This window comes from Lepidochelys kempii, chromosome 11 (genome assembly GCF_965140265.1).
Source record: "Lepidochelys kempii isolate rLepKem1 chromosome 11, rLepKem1.hap2, whole genome shotgun sequence".
NCBI lineage: Eukaryota > Metazoa > Chordata > Testudines > Cheloniidae > Lepidochelys > Lepidochelys kempii.
In genome coordinates this window covers 67,955,254-67,971,436 of record NC_133266.1, presented here as the reverse complement: position 1 = coordinate 67,971,436, position 16,183 = coordinate 67,955,254, and the positions used below count along the sequence as shown (strand labels likewise).

General features: G+C 45.1%; 1 protein-coding gene across 1 annotated transcript in view; it reads left to right on the top strand.

The window, feature by feature from the left end:
* ABCA12 (ATP binding cassette subfamily A member 12) overlaps window positions 1–5,814 on the top strand; it is a 90,400-nt gene extending 84,586 nt beyond the window's left edge. The window contains exons 42-45 of the mRNA XM_073306733.1: window positions 965–1,057; window positions 1,961–2,066; window positions 3,567–3,704; window positions 5,150–5,814. Of these exons, the coding sequence (XP_073162834.1) occupies window positions 965–1,057; window positions 1,961–2,066; window positions 3,567–3,704; window positions 5,150–5,269 (457 nt within the window). The 3' untranslated portion in view covers window positions 5,270–5,814. The remainder of the gene's footprint in view (window positions 1–964; window positions 1,058–1,960; window positions 2,067–3,566; window positions 3,705–5,149) is intronic.
* The last annotated feature ends 10,369 nt before the right edge of the window (window positions 5,815–16,183 follow it).

Sequence of the window (16,183 nt, the reverse complement as noted above, 5' to 3'; positions counted from 1 at the left end):
CCAGGCCAATGAGAGCTGCTGGAAGCGGCGGCCAGTATGTCCCTTGGCCCGCCAAATTTCAGTGCCCCCAATGTTCCCTCGGTACTTGGAACTTTGGGGGCACTGAAATTTAAATACATTTCCAGTTCCAAGTTTTCCAAGTCTGTATAATGGACTGAATCCTAATTCTGAATCACAGCAGCAGAAAAATGTATCTGGATCTGCATTATGCTGCTTGAGCCCATCTTTAGTAACATGCACCTGCAATAACATGTAATAAGAAAATCCAGAAAGATCATCCAGGAAATGCTGAACACTTCCTGGAAATGTGTGATTGCTTTGCACTGAATGGATCCTTGGCCCAGGTCCTCAAAGATAATTAAGAGAGTTAAATGCCTAAATATCTTTATCTTTGAGGACCTGGGCCCTCCCTATTCTAGTGGAATAAGAGCCAGATAAAGATTTGAGGTGAGGTGATTAAGATGATGAGTTACAGGTTAATCTCCTGAGTAGCTCATGGGAAACCATTAATGTTCTGGCCATTAGAGTTTCTTTTATTCCCATTCAGTGACTGTATAGAGCATGGGTGGCCAAACTTACCGATCCTCTGAGCCACATATGACAATCTTCAGAAGTTTGAGAGTCCGGGCATGCCTGCAGGGGATTGGGGCTTCTGCCCCGCAGGAAGCATCTGCCGGGGCTTGGGGCTTCAGCTCCACTCCTGCTGAGGCCCCGAGCCATTGGAGGTGCACCCTGCCAGACTGAAGCCCCGAGACTCCCCTTCCCGACAGGGCAGAAGCCCCTACTCCACCACCCTGTTGTAAGGCAGAGGTCCTGAGCTCTCCCCCCCGCCCCCCACAGTGTGGTAGGTTGAGAATGGGGGAAGCAGGAGTGCTCAGCGAGCCGCACTTTAACTATAAAAGATGAGGCTCACGAGTCACAGTTTGGCCACTCCTGGAATAGAGTTTCTTTGTTTGCTTTTCAGCATGGAAGAATGTGAAGCTCTCTGTACCAGGCTGGCTATTATGGTGAATGGACGTTTCCAGTGCCTTGGCTCTTTGCAACATATTAAGACCAGGTCAGTAAAATGTATCTACTATCCTTTCACTGTATTGCATTTAGAGCCAGATGCCCAGCTAATGAACAACAGTGGAGCTCCACTGAAGGATGCTGATTTACGTCACCTGAGGATCTAGCTGTGTGTATTCAGGGCATTAACACGAAGCGAACAAACCCTGTACGTCACTGAAAGCCTTTCTGTCTTTTGTTTCTGAGAATCTGTGATAAATAATGGCAGGGGGCTGGCTGGCAAACGAGTTCTGTTTTGTGATAAATGTTGGGGTTTTGGCATTGGGTTTCATTCTGCAGCTGAACGAAGCCGAGGCTTTTCATCATGTCTGAGAGTGAGAGAGTCCCACCCCAGACTAGCCAACGCTCAGCTGTAGTGAGGGGGACCAAGTTCAAGGGCCTATTCCACAACAGGCAGATCAGGGTCTTGAACCAGGGTCACCCCATCCCAAGTGAGTGCTCTAGCCACTTGGCTTTTCTGGGGTTGGTTGGGAGTTCTCTCTCCCTCTCCCATCCACCCAGGACCTGAGAGCATTCTACAAATCGACACTTGCCAACAAAAAAACATTTTGTTAACAAACTGTCAACCGGCTCTCTCAATAATGCATGTTCTGCCTCCATGAAGCTTTTGTTCAGTGTTTGAGAGGCATGTTCCTCTACACAGATGACACAATAACTTGGTCGACTTTAATATGGAAATTAAAAACATATGATATTGATGAACTTCACAGCTTATTAATGATCACCCTGACTGGATTGCTGATCCAGATTTATTCCTAGCATGACGCTGTTGACCTCACTGGAGTTACTCGGGGGCTGGCTTTGTTTCACGAGAGCTTCCAGCAAGGCTACTTGACTCTCTTGTGTCTGTTCCGTACCTGCTGTGCAGCATGCATTCTGATTTTCTGTCTAGGTTTGGAAGAGGATTCACCGTGAAGATGCACTTGATGAGCAGCGAGGTCAGCACGGAGGCTCTGACGGAGTTAATGCAGTCCCACTTTCCAGATACGTGCCTGAAGGTAAGCAGGATAGATCAGACCATATGCTGGGGGAACTGAGAATGGAATCCCATATCAAACCTGTTATATTCACAATGGATATCTTGTAAGCTTCTTCTGACCACAGCTTTGACTCAGCAATAGCTGCCCAGAGCATTATGCTCTCAAAGCATAAGGGAATTGTACACCCAACTCCTTCTTCCAAAGCAGAGGCAAGGCTCAGATTTACAGAGCTGCCAAAAGGGTTTGGACACCGAGGTCCAATTAATTTCAATGGAATTAGAGCATCCAGATTTCCTAGGTGGCTTTAAAAACACAGCCAAATGGTAACAGTGAGCATGCAAGAGAGGAGTCTAATCTGGCAACTCCTTACTCACTTGAGTAATCCCACTGATGTCAGTGCTACAGAAGGCTGGAGTTAGAATCATAGAATATCAGGGTTGGAAGGGACCTCAGGAGGTCATCTAGTCCAACCCCCTGCTCAAAGCAGGACCAATCCCCAGCTAAATCATCCCAGCCAGGGCTTTGTCAAGCCTGACCTTAAAAATATCTAAGGAAGGAGATTCCACCACCTCCCTAGTTGTCTAGCTCCACTTGTTTTCAGTGGGAGCTGGGATTACTCAGTGCCTCTGGTGATAGAATTACATTGGCATCAAGGTGGAGTAACACAGTGTTGAAGCAGGACCAGCCAACCCTCTAGCGTAACGCCAACTTTCAAAGTCATCCATCCAAACGCTAGTCCGTCATGCACTTTAGTCTTCCCCAAAAGCCTAAGATAATAGAAGTTTTAGTTGGATCCTCACATAGATTCCAGAATATACCTGATATTTGTTGCACAACAATATTTCCCATGCAAGAAATTTCTTCTCCAGCTTTCTCAGTCTTCACTGAGGCTAGCTGACATTACAGAATGGACTAACTAGCACGTCAGCTGGGGAGTAGCTTTACCAGCCAGGAAAGAGAAATAAAGCTCCAAACCCCTGTTCCTCAGGGCTTGTTTATTGGCCACCAAAGAGTACCACAAACATAAAGCAACTCACTGGAAACACATGAGGCCAGCGGTCCTCAAAGTGTGCGTCATGACCCCAAACTGGGTTGAGACCCCATTTGGATTGGGTCACCAGGGCAGAAAGACCCAGCCCAGAGCTCTGGAGTTGGTGGTGGGGCTGAAACCCTAGCCCGCAGCTTCAGAGGCGGCAGTGGGGGGCTGAAGCACTTCTTATTTAAAATACTAACTATTCTGAGTCACCCAGGGCACTGGGGTTCGTGTAGTAATTTTTTTTGTCAGAATGGGGTCACGGTGTAATGAAGTTTGAGAACTGCTGCACTAGGCAGTCATTGCCCATAGGCTTTTCTCACTTGAGTGAGTCAGAAAGGGAGAAGACAGATCCTCCCCCTTAATTCCGTTTTGAGTCAGCTTCCCCTACCTTTTTATACTACACCCAAGCAGCTGTATGGCCTGCCGGGACCTTTTACAGGTGGCAGTGACTTGACTTTGTCACTCTGCTCTTGTTCCCACAGGACCGGCATCTCAACATGGTGGAATATCACGTGCCCATCTCCGCAGGAGGAGTAGCAAACATATTTCATCTTCTGGAAACCAACAAAATAGCCTTCAAAATCAGGCACTTCTCAGTGAGTCAAACCACTCTAGAGGAGGTAAGAAATTCAGCATACGTTTCAGACATGAACTGATTAACAGACACATTGGACCACATATTGAAAGGGGCTTCATTCCGCTTGCCTTTTGAGTGTGCACATCTGTACGTGCATCTTCTCGCACTTCTGTCTCCAGATGCGTATGGTAGCGCTGGTAAAATGCATAAGCAAAGTTGTGTGTGACACACATGAAAACATGGCACAAAGGACTTAGTCTGCCCTCAGTCACGCCGGTTCAGTACTGTTGATTTCAGTGGGACTATATAAGTGTAAATGAAGGCAGAATTTCAACCCACATTTTTCCGAAGTGAAGAGTGGTCTTGTGGTTAGGGACCCAGGCTGGCAGTCAGGAGCTGTGGCTTCAGTACCTGGCCCTGCCATTGACTTCAGAAGTTATTCACTCTCTCTCTCTGTGCTTCATTCCCTATCAGTAAAATGATAATATTCCTTTCTCCCAGCTTTTGCTTGTCTATTTAGACTGCCAGCTCTTTGGCTGCTCTTTTCTTAGTATGAACTAGATCTTCAACTGATGTAGGTTGCCATAGCTTCATGAACTTCAGTGAAGCTGCGTCAACGTATGCCAGCTGAGGATCTGCCTCTATATAGTTATATAGTGAGGCCCCGATCTCAGGTGGGGCATCTAGATTCTGTTGTAATACTCATTTTGTTTATGATTGTTTGTAATGTGGGTGCCATAGTTACATTCCCTCCATTTCCACTTCAAAACTTTTTTCACCAGTATACAATATTGTAGGAGAAACCCAAGTTTAAGGGCTACCTTGAGTTAGGCCTGCTTGGACCATCCCATTGGCAGGGGATAGCTGGAGCACTAGGCTCTGCAGTCATGCCCCCAAGATGACCCACTTTTAGTCCCGGTGGTGTGGTGGAGCTATCTAGTTTTTATGCCACCTGGCGATTCCTCTGTGACAGGTGAATCCTCAGCTGATCCGATAGGGCAGCTGTCCAGCCCCTTTGTACTAGCAGAGTAGTGCAAAGTGAATGGATCTGGAAGCAAAACTATTACCCTGCAATCCTAGATACAATTCTGAGAGTGAATTGTGTGTGTAGATGTGTGTAATAGGGTGTGTGTGTGTAGAATGGAAGGGTGTGTGTATATAATGTAGATGTGTGTGTGTGTGTGTATATATATAGGATTGCGCATGTACACCATATAAATATATAGGTAGATGTGTGTATATAGGTATACATGTGTATATATAAAATATACATTAAAGCTGGGCTTTGCAAAGCAGCCCCAGACATGTAAGTGCCCCAATCCCATTTGAGACCTAGGTTTCTCAGACTCCTTTTGGAAATCCCATCCCAACCACAGAATCCCTCCCTCCCAGGGCTATGGTCCATAGGAAAAAAAGGCTTTTTTGGCAATTTCTTGACTTATTTTTTTAGGTTTGTCACATAACCAATATTTTCCTTTAAACTTTTAGGTTTTCATCAACTTTGCCAAAGATCAGACTGGGGCTGACAATGCAGATGCGAGTACAGATGTAGGCTCAGACTGCTCGGATACAAGTAGCCAAGATACCAACATAAGCGCCATCTGTTAAAGGGATATTGCGGTGTTAAAAAAAAATGTATTTTTCTAAACAATGGGTTTTTTTACTTATTTTGTTATTAGCAACCTGGTAAACATGTAAAACTGGCATGTCAGATTGGTCTTGCCCCAGTCTTACAGTTCTTGTTCTAGGTTTATTTTATATCTATATTGCAAAGTTGGTGACATCTCCTGATACTTGCTGTTCAAATACGCTGGAAGCTCTTCGCCATTGGCTGTCACCAAGAAGAACAGTGGGGGATAGAGCAGAGCGGCTGCTCTGGAGTCAGGAACGTAAGTGAGAAGAAGGACGGGACAGTCGTTCGGACGCTAGCTGGGCCCTCAGGAAACCCGCGGTTCAATGTCCTACTTTGCCACAGACTTCCTGTGCGACCTTGAGCAAGTCACTTGAAATGTCAGTCAAATGGGGGGATCACAACACTTTCCTGCCCCCCAGAGGTGTTGTGAGTCTAGATACATTAAAGGTGGTGATTCTCCAGCAATGGAGTCCATCTTAGATAGCTATGTAAAGCTTTTCTCTGTATGTGGATTATGTCAGTATTAATACAGTTATTTAAAATCCATGCTTCCTGTTGTTTTTGTTTGTTTCTGTAGTTTGCACCAACTCTACATGACCCCTAGTACAAATCTCCTGGTCCCACGCAATTTTCCCCTACCAATACTCCACAACTCTGCAAACCCAACAGCTTGACCACAGGAAGCATTGTACCGAGCAATATTGCCCAGTCACACTCCAATTTAATCACCACCTCTCTGCCACCAACTGAAACACGTTAACCCGGCCTCTCCCAGAACAACCAATCACCCAATCCCTGCAGAACTCCGCCAGGTTTATCCCTCACCCCACAGGGACGACACCTCCTGGAGGACAGTGCTTCCCAGCTGGGGTGCTGCACTTCACGCTGCCAATTGCTCTGTCTTCCCCTTTGGCCTGGGAGGTTCAGCAGTATTCAGGGCCTGGCAGGGTTGTTTCCGCGAGGGTGAGAAATCAGTGCTGAGTCAGGTATAGTCTTATTTATTTCTCCTCCCCGCCCCCAAAAAAACACAAAAAAACCTTACACAAAGTCCTGTTGATCTGAGTCCAGTAGAAACAAACAGGAGCAGGCTGTTTCCTTGCTCAGACATCCCCAAGTCTACCTCTCAAGCGAGCTCTGTGCACAAGCAGCCCTGTCTCTCTGCTTCCTCTTGGGGTCATGCCCACAAATCCTTCTGGCTTTTGCCTTCACCACACACAACCTGCTAATGATATCCTAGCCGCTGCATTTGCAAACAGAGAAACTCCTCCCTCCCACAGCTTAGCTCAGCTCTGCCATGCCACCTATTACTTTGGGTTATCTCCCAGTTGTCTGCAGCTGCTGTTACGTCATTGGCTTTAATGAGGCTTGTGACTGGATCTAAGATCCTGCTGATTGACAGCCATTAGCACCTTTCAGCAGAAAAACAGGTTAAAAACCCCAGCATTGGATCTCACTGCTATTTTCCAAGAGTAGTTGGTGTTCAAATGAGGTCAGAGAATATTATACCTGTATTATTTATTTGTATTTCCATAGCATTGAGGAGCCCCAGCCATGGACCAGACCCCATTCTGCTAGGTGCTAAACAAACACAGAGCCAAAAGGTGGTCCCTGCCCCCGGCGAGCTTGCAACTGAAATACTGGTGTTGTTGTACGAAAGGGGATCCCCAATAAAGCTGTGTGAAGCCTCCATTGCAAAATCTGAAATGACGTGAACCTCGCTTGGTTTCAGGGTCACGTACAACATTCAAACGGGGGGGGGGGGGGTTGTTCAAACTCATTTTGGGCCAAGGGAAAATTTGATGAGACCTGTGATATATTTTACTTTGATCTTTAGGGAATGAGTTTCCCTAGTTCAAGTTTGATTTTGAGGCTTGTTGCAAAAGTCACACAGGGGCAGGTATTGTTCATAACTAGTGTGTTCAGGATCATATTGTGGGCTTCAGCCTCATGTAGTTTGGTTGGTCCAGAAAGGTCATTGTCTACCCTTGATCTTTGTGCAAACTTCCTGCTGACATCACTGGGTTTCAATGGTAGCAGCTGGCCCTAAATTTAGAACCCAACCCACTGATCATAATTAAAACAGGAATTCAGTCCTTTCTACAGAACGCACTTCACACCCTTAACTTAGAAGTAACTGAAAATGCCGCCAAAGCATTCGTTGTAACTTTTATTTATTATTGTTGCTTCTGCCCTGTAAAAGGCTGCCTTTTCTCATTTTCATGGCATGTATTATACAGATCTTGGATGAAATTAGTCTTGTCTTTGATGGAGGTCTTGCTTTCTCTGCAAAGGATTCAAAGCATGTCTACGATTTAAAACCTATCTGGAATTCCAATCAGAGTATTATTTTATTATGTCAATTGCTTTGTATGCTGCCCCTGGAAGATGGATCTTCAATGCTGTGTCCAGATGTACTTTATATTTAACTGCGAGAGGCTGCGATACAGAGATGCTTGTGTTTCTTTAGATTGTACAGATCAAAAAAAAGGGGAAATGATTCTTTAGAATACTTCAGCAAGTTTTAGTGGGCTTTTTTTAAAGGCAGAACTTTGAGTTTCTATCCAAGTCTAGCCATTGTACCTGATGGGCCAGGGGTACGATATATACTTAGAACTTGGTGGTAAAAGTAAAATGTCTGTTACCTCAGTCAAATCTGTAGGTATCAGTCCAAACAAGCAAAAGTTACACGCTTCAAGTAGTTTATTGGTAAACCTTGGAGAGGTGGTTTGAATTGTTTTGGCAAATAGATCAGACAGATTATAACAGATACAGCCCAGATCTGTGTTAGCTTTTCTGTGGCTTCCTGCAGAGCCCCCACGCCACAAGCACAGCTGTCTCTGACTCCTGCAGATCCCTCTGGATCTACCCATGACTTTCTCTGGTGGAGGAAAACTCCAACCTTCCTCTCAATGGAATGATATGGGAGACTCTGTCAGAGGACCTGTTCAAATCCACCATAGAGATTTCTTTTCGCTACACTGATGGGAGGGCATACTCTGGTCTCACGTTTGGTTGGGAATAAGAGAGAAACTGAGATGCCAATTGATAAAAATTCTGACTTTAAAATCACCTGACAAGCCTGAATTTTGCCCAGGCAATATCAGGATAATATGGACTATTATATTTTGGTGCTTTAAATGCCAATCTCTTTAATTGACACAAATGGACTCATCAAAATGGGACAGTGAGCAATTAATGTGTGACTTACATTGCAATGGAATCCTACACACTTTAACCACTTATCGGTCAGCACGAGTCTATTTTCATGCAAACTGGTGGCTAGTTTATGATGAGGTGTGGGGATCAGTCCATGCTGACAGTGTTGGAAAATAACAGGTGACTTGATCTGAGGAATCACTCTGCTTATTTGCAGGTACATTTTCTCTCATTCTGTCTCCGTTTAAACCCCTAGCTCCCACTTTTCCCTTTATAATATCCTCTTGAGAGGGCTAGATTTTCAGAAGAGCCTGGTGGTAGATTGTCAAGGACTCAGCACCTGAGCTGGTTGGGAATGTTTCGATGAAACGTGTTTTCACTGGAAAATGGCAGCTTGTCAAACGGAAACTTTTTGCAGAAATATATTGGTCTTGACAAAAAATTTTGTTGGGAAGTTTTCTCAGATTGAGAGCGGACTGTCTGCTCCAAAGGAGCGAGCAACCAGAATAGCCAATAGCCCAGTGGTTAGGGATCTTACCTGGGCAGCGGGAGAGTGGGTTAAAGACACTGCTCAGAATCAAAGAAGGAACTTGAGCCTGTGTCTCCCCCTGTCGGGGTGAGTCCCCAGCTGCAAAGTGCAACAGCTCCAACAGAGGAGTGTGAGAATGCCTCTACAACCCAGTGGCTAAGGCACTCATCTGATGTGGGAGACCCCCCACTTCAAGCCCCAGCTCTGTCTGATGCACTCCCTGCTTTGCACCCATGATTACAGGCAGGTTTTCAAAAAAGCCCCTCTCCCATTGAGGCACCTACATAAGGGCAGCCGGCAGCTCCCGGGGCGACACTTGTGGCCAAATGTCCCCAAGCGTTCAGCACCCGATGTGCATCCGAGAGGCCGAGCTCTGATTCCGGCCCCTGAATGGAAGCTAAGCTCTTCTGAAAAGCTGGCCCCCGTTATGCCTTTTTGGTTTGTCTCCGAGGGAGAAGGAGCTGCCTGAGTACCACGGCTCATCAGCTCTCTGTGGGTGTGAGATGAACTCCGAGAGCAGGCCTTTGACCTCTGCTCACTCACACATTATCTTTTCAGCCTTCATAATGCCAGCCGATTTTTCAGAGAGTAAAGACAAGTCCCTGTTGGATGGAGTATGTGGCTTATACATGCTAATTAGAACTGCATGGTCCTCAACTGGGCTTAATTTGAGAAGGCTCCTGAAAATTACAGAGGAAAGTGAAAAGCAGTCATACACTACGTAACGGCTAAAATAGTCTGGGGCCAGGGAGTCAAGTAGGAATTTTATAATTAGTTATGTGGAGTTGTGAGACTGATTCAAATCAATTTCATAATTGGCAACGTGGAGTTAGAGACACTGGCTCAAATCTCTTTCCTGTCTCTGTTAAATTAAACACTTTGGGGAGCTGTTTATTTTGTGACACAGCTCCAGGCTCAGACTTTGCAGATGAAGCTTCTGCTTTTAGCAGAGACATTGAATTCTGCTACTGTGTCTTCCATCTTCCTGGATCCAAATGCAAGGCCTTTATCTGAATGAGGCTGACTTCAGCAATGGGGTGAAATAGATGGCACCTGAGTGGTAAATTTGCAAAGTGAAGTTCATGCCAGCAAGGAAAACATCAGTCAAAGGGCACCATCCAATGAACATCTCTGATTTGCCTCTAGTTAGAATATAAAATCAAACTCTAGTGGGTTTTTTGTTGTTGTTGTTTATTTGCTTACTTGCTTGTGTAAGAAAAACTAGCTTTTGTGTCATTTCAGCATGTGACTAATTTTACCCACATGAGTAGTTGGACTGACGTGTCATTGGGACTTCATGTGTGTAAATTACTCATTGGCAGGCTCAAGCATGTAGCAACAAGTTCCCAACTCAGACCCCAGGCCTGCAAACACACGGGTGTGTAATTTTATTCATGTGAATAATGCAACTGGCATTAATGGGATTACTTATGTGAATAAGATTTCTCCTGGGATAAACTGTTTGCAAGCTCAGAGCCTTAGCTGATAATACTGTCACCAAGATTTTCAAAAATGGGTGCCTAAAGTTAAATGACTTATGTCCCTATGTAGGCCCCTAAAGAAATGGCTGGGTTTTTCAAAGTACTGAGCAACCTGCAGGACCCTTTGAATTCAGAGGAGCTTCAGACAGTTTATTTAGGCACCTAAAGAAGGATTTAGAAGCCTTATTTTATGCCTCCTGTCATAAATATAAAGGAAAGGGTAATAAACACCTTTAAAATCCCTCCTGGCCAGAGGAAAAATCCTTTCACCTGTAAAGGGTTAAGAAGCTAGGATAACCTCGCTGGCACCGGACCAAAATGACCAATGAGGAAACAAGATACCTTCAAAGCTGCGGGGAGGGAGAAACAAAGTCTCTCTCTCTGTCTGTGTGATGCTTTTGCTGGGGACAGAACAGGAATGGAGTCTTAGAACTTGGTAAATAATCTAGCTCAATATGCGTTAGATTATGATTTCTTTAAATGGCTGAGGAAATAAGCTGTGCTGAATAGAATGGATATTCCTGTTTTTGTGTCTTTTTGTAACTTAAGGTTTTGCCTAGAGGGGTTCTCTATGTTTTGAATCTAATTACCCTATAAGGTATTTACCATCCTGATTTTACAGAGGTGATTCTTTTTACTTTTTTTTCTATTAAAATTCTTCTTTTAAGAACCTGATTGCTTTTTCATTGTTCTTAAGATCCAAGGGTTTGGGTCTGTGGTCACCTATGCAAATTGGTGAGGATTTTTTATCAAACCTTCTCCAGGAAAGGGGGTGTAAGATTTGGGAGGATTTTGGGGGGAAAGGCGTTTCCAAACGAACTCGTTCCCAGTAACTGGTGTTAGACGTTTGGTAGTGGCAGCGAAAGTCCAAGGGCAAAAGGTAAAAGAGTTTGTACCTTGGGGAAGTTTTAACCTAAGCTGGTAAAAGTAAGCTTAGGAGGTTTTCATGCAAGTCCCCACATCTATACCCTAGAGTTCAGAGTGGGGAAGGAACCTTGACACCCCCATTTTTAAAAGTCTCAGGCTAGAGGTTGTTTAGCCTGCTGCCAGATCCCCAGCAAATGTAAATTGACATAGCTCCACTAAAGTCAAGTGATCCAGAACAATTTACACCATCAGAGGATTTGGCCCAGTTTGAGGTTTAATTACATAATAATTTGCAATAACATTTTTTATTAAATTAATAAAAAAGTTGACTTCAACTGATTCTTAGTATTAAAACGTATAAAAATGTGGATTAGATAGGAAATGTAAAAATTGTTTGAGTCACATTTTTGCTTAAAGCAGTCGAAAAAAATTACAGGACATGTCCTCAGATGGTATAATTCAGCGTAGTGCAACTGAAATCATTATGCTGATTTATACCAGCTGACGAGCTGACTCTAGGATTTTTTTATGAACAGAGAAAACTTTAAGTGTCTGCACTTAATAGAGGCAATAGGTTTCGTAAATGGGCTGCACACAAAAAAAGATCATTGGAAGGCAACTGAACATAGGATGGGGGTTTTTTTTGGTTTTTTTTCTACTGGACAATAGCTGTGATCTTGTCATGTAACAAAATACGAACAGAGTATTTAAAAGAAAGAGGGGGTGATGAACTGAGAAAGGACAGACCCTAAATCCACTGGAATCATTAGCCTACAATGGTTTTTAAATAAGATTTGCTGTAGTTAGTTTATGGTTAGGGTAGGCCTCGTCCAGCCGCAGCTCGCACCCAGCCCCGCTTCGCGGCCCAGCCCGACCGTCCCAGCCCTTAGAGCCAATCCTTATCCCGAAGTTACGTATCCGGCTTGCCGACTTCCCTTACCTACATTGTTCTAACATGCCAGAGGCTGTTCACCTTGGAGACCTGTAGTTGTTTGAGGAGCATGTGGCAATGGGGAAGACGGCACTGAACCAGTGAGAACAACATTAGTATGGAAGAGCGGGTCCCTTAACTTTCTGTTGTCTTTGCTACTTATGAGGTTTACATACACAACTTCATGAATGAGAGAGGCCGGATCAGCCTATCCACTACTAAAGTATGATACACACTCTAAATATGATCCTGGATGAATTCACCTAGGGCCTCATCTCAAGGCCACTGACATTTAACCGCAGTTAGATACGAACGCTTGGCCCATGCCAGCTGACTTGGCTCACAGGGCTTGGGCTGCAAGACTGCTTAATTGTGGTGGAGATGTTCAGGCTCGGGCTCCAGGGATCTTCCCACCTTGCAGGGTCCCAGAGCCTGGACTCCAGCCCAATCCTAAATATCTACACCACAATTGAACAGACCCTTAGCCCGAGTCAGCTGGCACAGGCCAACTATGGGTGTATAATTGCAGTATAGATATACCCTTCAGGAGTCTTTCCACTGGTTTTAGTGAGCGTGGGATAGGCACTTAAGGTGCACCCCTGAGCAATGGGGGGCCGGATCTCACTCCCACTCAAGTCAATGGAAAGACATAAGTCAGAGGGAGTCGGATTAAACCATAGGGCACTATGTGGCATAGATCCCACCCTATTGTGTGGTGTGTAGGCTGTCTGCTGGTCCCCCTATCCCATGGAGAATAACTTCCTTATTCCTGTTCTCCTAAATCTGCAAAAATATATAGAATCTGATCGTTCCCTAAGTGGGAATCACCCACCCAGTGAGGATGGAGAGGGTGGGAGTGGACAGGAAATACCGCATGTTTCACACAGGGATTTTCCATCCCCTTAATATCCCTGTAACTCTGTAACATGCACTAGAGGGTTGGCCTCTTAAACCTGAAGTTGCCTCAGAACTGCAGGCATCTTGGGAAGCCCACCAGAAGCCAGGGTCATCCATGTGACTTCCTCACTGCGCCCCCTCAAGGTAGCATCTGGCCCACCCCCAGCTCTGGCCTGTCTCCTCCTGATTCACTCAATCATGTTGCTCTGGTAGAGGGACTGCCCCTGCAGAAGTGGAGGGTGTTGCTGCAGAGCCAGCAGCCCCTTCACCTTTCGCACCCTTAGCCTGGAATCAGTGGGTCTGGGTCCCCTTTGCTCACAGACATGGAGGGGACAATCTAGCTCTGGGTTTTTAATATGCAGCAAGTTTTTATAATGTGCAACAGCTGCATTTCATTCCTGTGCCTCATGATTTCTAATGAAGGCACAGATGCTTTAGGCTGACGTTTTCAAAGAAGCCTAGTAAGAGCTTGTCTACATGGGGAAATTATCCAAAATAGTTTTTTACTGTGCAACCAGCTATTCTTCAATAGCTCCTTGTGTGGACCTGGTTATTATGGAATAGTCATATCCCACAGGGAATTATTCTAGACTAGCTATGGTGCTTTAAAGTTACCTTATTCCGGAGTAACTTCTCCTGGGTTGATAAGCCCGTAGGGAGCTGGGCACCAAAATCTGGTTACATTTCAGTGGGATTTGGGTACCTAACACAGTCTCCTTTGAAAATCTCAGCCTCTCTCTCCATGATGCTTAGAACTGGTAACTACAAGTTGTGACAAACCGAGTTCTGTAAGTGACTATTCGGATAGAAATAAACGGTGAGAGGCTGTGAATGTCTGAGGCGGCTATGCTAGGATTCAACTGACAATTAAGCAAGGGGAAGCAGAGATGCCCGGGGGGAGAGTGAGAGAAATGATCATCCAGCCTGAAAGACCCACACTTCAGCCTGGGCCAGGAATGTCTACCTAAATGATTGCATCCTATGAAGTGGGTTTTAGCCCACGAAAGCTTATGCTCAAATAAATTGGTTAGTCTCTAAGGTGCCACAAGTCCTCCTGTTCTTTTGCGAATACAGACTAACACGGCTGCTACTCTGAAACCTACCTAAATGTTAATGACTTGTAGTCCGCTGGGGGGAGCTGCCCTTGGGTAAAGTGTGAATAATCTGGCACTTGGCTGTGGCTTATTTCACCAGCTGGATGTAGGCTGAGCACTTTTGAACTTGCTCGTGTCTCATAAATGCAGTCAGAAGGTAATGTAAAATCCCATCCATATCTTGGTCATGGTGCGAGGCAGTAATAAACTCTCTCAAAGGGACTGGGTGGGAGGAATAAAACTGCCCATGTACAGTGCAGCTCAAAAGATGACTTCCTGTCTAGCACGGCAATACATGACGCGCACCAAAGTGACAGGGCCGCTGACAGGCCACGGGAGGGAAGGGAGAGTTTCACTGACAGAGGTGGGCTTCTTTGGCTTCTGTGACTGCGGGTTGTGACCTGAATGGCAGGAGCTGGGGATTTGGGTCTGCAAATGATTTTTTCTCTATCCGTTAACCTTCAGAAAGAAAGGTTTCAGAGTAACAGCCGTGTTAGTCTGTATTCGCAAAAAGAAAAGGAGGACTTGTGGCACCTTAGAGACTAACCCATTTATTTGAGCATAAGCTTTCGTGAGCTACAGCTTACTTCATCGGATGCATACTGTGGAAAATACAGAAGATGTTTTTATACATACAAACCATGAAAAAATGAGTGTTTATCACTACAAAAGGTTTTCTCTCCCCCCACTCCACTCTCCTGCTGGTAATAGCTTATCTAAAGTGATCACTCTCCTTACAATGTGTGTGATAATCAAGTTGGGCCATTTCCAGCACAAATCCAGGTTTTCTCCCCACCCTCCCCAACAAACCCACTCTCCTGTTGGTAATAGCTTATCTAAAGTGATCACTCTCCTTCTAATGTGTGTGATAATCAAGGTGGGCCATTTCTAGCACAAATCCAGGGTTTAACAAGAACGTCTGAGGAAGGGGGGGGTAGGAAAAAACAAGGGGAAATAGGTTACCTTGCATAATGACTTAGCCACTCCCAGTCTCTATTCAAGCCTAAGTTAATTGTATCCAATTTGCAAATGAATTCCAATTCAGCAGTTTCTCGCTGGAGTCTGGATTTGAAGTTTTTTTGTTGTAAGATAGCGACCTTCATGTCTGTAATTGCGTGATCAGAGAGATTGAAGTGTTCTCTGACTGGTTTATGAATGTTATAATTCTTGACGTCTGATTTGTGTCCATTTATTCTTTTACGTAGAGACTGTCCAGTTTGACCAATGTACATGGCAGAGGGGCATTGCTGGCACATGATGGCATATATCACATTGGTGGATGTGCAGGTGAATGAGCCTCTGATAGTGTGGCTGATGTTATTAGGCCCTGTGATGGTGTCCCCTGAATAGATATGTGGGCACAGTTGGCAACGGGCTTTTTTGCAAGGATAGGTTCCTGGGTTAGTGGTTCTGTTGTGTGATATGTGGTTGGTGGTGAGTATTTGCTTCAGGTTGCACGGCTGTCTGTAGGCAAGGACTGGCCTGTCTCCCAAGACTTGTGAGAGTGTTGGGTCATCCTTCAGGATAGGTTGTAGATCCTTGATAATGCGTTGGAGGGGTTTTAGTTGGGGGCTGAAGGTGATGGCTAGTGGTGTTCTGTTATTTTCTTTGTTCAGCCTGTCCTGTAGTAGGTGACTTCTGGGAACTCTTCTGGCTCTGTCAATCTGTTTCTTCACTTCCGCAGGTGGGTATTGTAGTTATAGAGACCAGCTACCCTCTGTCAAGCCCCATCATGGCTGTTAATGAGGCACAGGTGGACTGGACCAATTGCCTTTTAAAGTGGCCACCCTGTGTTAAGTATTATGGGCCAGATCCTCAGCATAGTATAACAGCTGTAACTCGATTTGCACCAGCTTAGGGTCTGGCCTTTAGTGTCCTAAGCAATTTGTAGAGTCCCATTCTTGTGTTCACCAGCAAAGAATTCACACATTCAT